This window comes from Monodon monoceros, unplaced genomic scaffold (assembly GCF_005190385.1).
Source record: "Monodon monoceros isolate NGI ecotype Baffin Bay Population unplaced genomic scaffold, NGI_Narwhal_1 Super_Scaffold_7, whole genome shotgun sequence".
NCBI lineage: Eukaryota > Metazoa > Chordata > Mammalia > Artiodactyla > Monodontidae > Monodon > Monodon monoceros.
The window spans coordinates 37,640,251-37,642,973 of NW_021703784.1; the positions used below are offsets into that span (position 1 = coordinate 37,640,251).

At 46.0% G+C, this 2,723-nt stretch overlaps 1 protein-coding gene across 1 annotated transcript in view; it reads right to left on the reverse strand.

Moving 5' to 3' along the window:
• Nucleotides 1–835: 835 nt before the first annotated feature.
• The window catches only part of LOC114887534 (lysine-specific demethylase 4D-like), a 3,391-nt gene continuing 1,503 nt past the window's right edge, over nucleotides 836–2,723 (reverse strand). The window contains exon 2 of the mRNA XM_029209347.1: nucleotides 836–1,835. Within this exon, the coding sequence (XP_029065180.1) occupies nucleotides 836–1,835 (1,000 nt within the window). The remainder of the gene's footprint in view (nucleotides 1,836–2,723) is intronic.

Below are 2,723 nucleotides of genomic sequence, written 5' to 3' on the forward strand. Positions count from 1 at the left end.
TCTAAGTAACTGCTGGAAAGCTCAAAGCAGTGACTACCGAAAAGTTTGCTTTACAAAACACATCACGCTTCAGATTCAACTTTGCACATACGCGTACAGAGGGGGTCCATGGATGGACTGAGTTTGTGGCTGGAGGGATAGCACAAAACCACATCAATAGCATCACATTTATTTACTTCACCATTAAAAGAAAAATAAGAGGCTGCAGGGGAGGTGATAGGGAAGGAGAACTGAATAGAGAATTCTTACTACTATCCAGAGTAATAGCCTTTCTGGCATTTCCCATACCAAGGACAAAACTTAATAATGGACAGAGTCAGCTTCCCCTGGGTGTCACCCTCTCTGCCATATGGGGAAGGAAAGCTTCTGCAGCTCTGGAGAGGGGCCAGGGAAGGTGGCCTCACAGTCTGGTTACAATGCAGACCTCCCCAAGTCTCCTTTCTTCTCTACAGTGCATGCCAGGGACACGGCCCATCTTCCTCACCTCTTCATGGCCACACTCATCTTATTGTTCCATCTCCAAGCCTGGCTGGAAAGGAAGATAAAGCCCCCCCACCTTCCATTTCCTTGCTGCTCCAAGAAAACAAAGTCTCCATTCCATATTGCTTCAGGAAAATAGAAGACACACACACACACACACACACACACACACACAATTTCAGTACTTTTCAAAGCTCTAGTCTTAATGTTACTATTCTAACATCCAACTCCCTTCGCAGTGGGTAATTATAGGTCCCTTTTAGAATCCCCACCCAACCACACATTTTTAATATCCTAAGGGTGCTCACCTGAAATCTCCCTTATTCTGACGAAGATCTTTCCAAAGGTCAGAGCCCTATTCCCAGGCCACTTTGCCATAATCGATCCAGCGCTGGGTGGCAAAATTGATGGCTTCTGCGCAGTTGAAGCCAGAGTGGTAACCATAGGGAAATGTCACCATGAACTCTCCAGCCTCCTGAGTGACCCGACCGAAGGGGATGCCGTTGTCCTTGAGGACCTTGGGAGAGAAGAGAGCCACCTTGTGCCGCAGGAAGGCCTCACAGCCCTGCAAGCTGCCTGGGAAAACCTCCCTGGCCAGGCATTCCAGGCGCCGGCCGTGCTCCGGGGGCACCGCGTACCAAGTCTTGGGCTCCCCAACGTGTAGGTAGCTGATGCTGTAAAGGTCCATGTCCTCTGTGTGCCAGGCGAAGGCGGTCTTCCACATGCCGAAGTAAAGGTAGGGGGTGTTGACGCCTTCGATGACCACTCCGCACTCCTGTTCCAGCTGGTCCTGAATGGTTCCCAGGTGTCCAAGGTTCCAGTGCTTCGGGTTTTTATCGAATAAGGAGCCACTGACGTCCACACCATATACTGGTGAACCATAGGGGCGTGGTTTCCAATATTTTCGCTCCAGATCCTCAAAATCAGAGTAGAATGGAGTCTGGTGTCTTTCACTGTTTGTTAAGAGGTGATACTCGCTCACGGTCATGGCTTTCTTCCTTTTGCAGTGCTGAGTAAACACACCTGCCTGCCCAGTGGTCACCTGCTGGAGGGGAGCGACTATTAAGATGTCATCGATATCACTGTACGTCTGTCTGGCTTTCCATCCTTTCGGTGGAATTACCTTGGCTAGGCCAGCTCGGTGTGCACCTTGAGACTCCATGAAAACAATATATTTGCTGAAATCTTCAAATTCTTCCATGGTTGGGTGGACGATCGTAATCTTACAACTTGGGTTCTGGCTACCAAAGTGCTTAGACTGTATGGCGGCAATAGAATAAGCAACGGACTGCCAGCTTCTTAGGTATGCTTTGGATACCTGAGAATGCTGGGGAGTAACCTCCTCCCTATACTTCCTTTATTTTTAAAGAAGTTTTGATAGAGCTAAGAGGCAGGAACTCAGACTTGAACTTTTAAACAAACGAGGTGGTATCTTCTCCAGGCTTGTCAATCCACCAGAAGGACTCCACTCTTGTCAGCATTTTGGAGCCAAAGGAAATCCACTATTTCCCAGAGGAGACGGCTCTCTGAGCCAAGTCCTGCCTCAGCCTGCAGCTCTGTGAGTTTCCTCTGTTGGGGGTATAAGTGCCTGAGACCTCGCCAGATTCCCAGGCTTCAGTGCATGGGTGGCTTCTCACCTTACTGTAGCAGAAAGTCTCTTCATGGAAGTTTCCAAGCCAAACCTAAAGAAAGTACAAAATATTGAAAATAAGTGGATGACAAAACAAACTGAGTTAACATCAAGTAAAAGAAAATTGTATAGCAATCTTAATTTCAAAGTTTGAATTTAAGGGCAAAAAGTACACTCTTTTGGTAGGCATGTAAACTGGTGCAGCTATGGTGCATACTATGGAAAACAGTATGGAGGTTCCTCAAAAATTGTAAATAGAACCACCATATGATGCTGCAATCTCACTTCTGGGTATATAGCTAAAGGAAATAAAAACAGAATATCAAGGAGCTATCTGCCCTCCCACATTCACAATGGATAAGATATGGAAACAACCAACATGTCCAGCGATGGTTGAATGGATACAGAAGATGTGGTACATAGATACAATGGAATACTACTCAGCCATAAAAAGAATGAAATTCTGTCATTTGCAACAATATGGATGGTCTTGGAGGGTATTATGTCCAGTTAAGTAAGACAGAGAGAGACAAATATGGCATGGTATCACTTATATGTGGAAACTTAAAAAAAAAAAAAAAGAGTAAAACTTACAGAACCAGAGTAGAAAAGT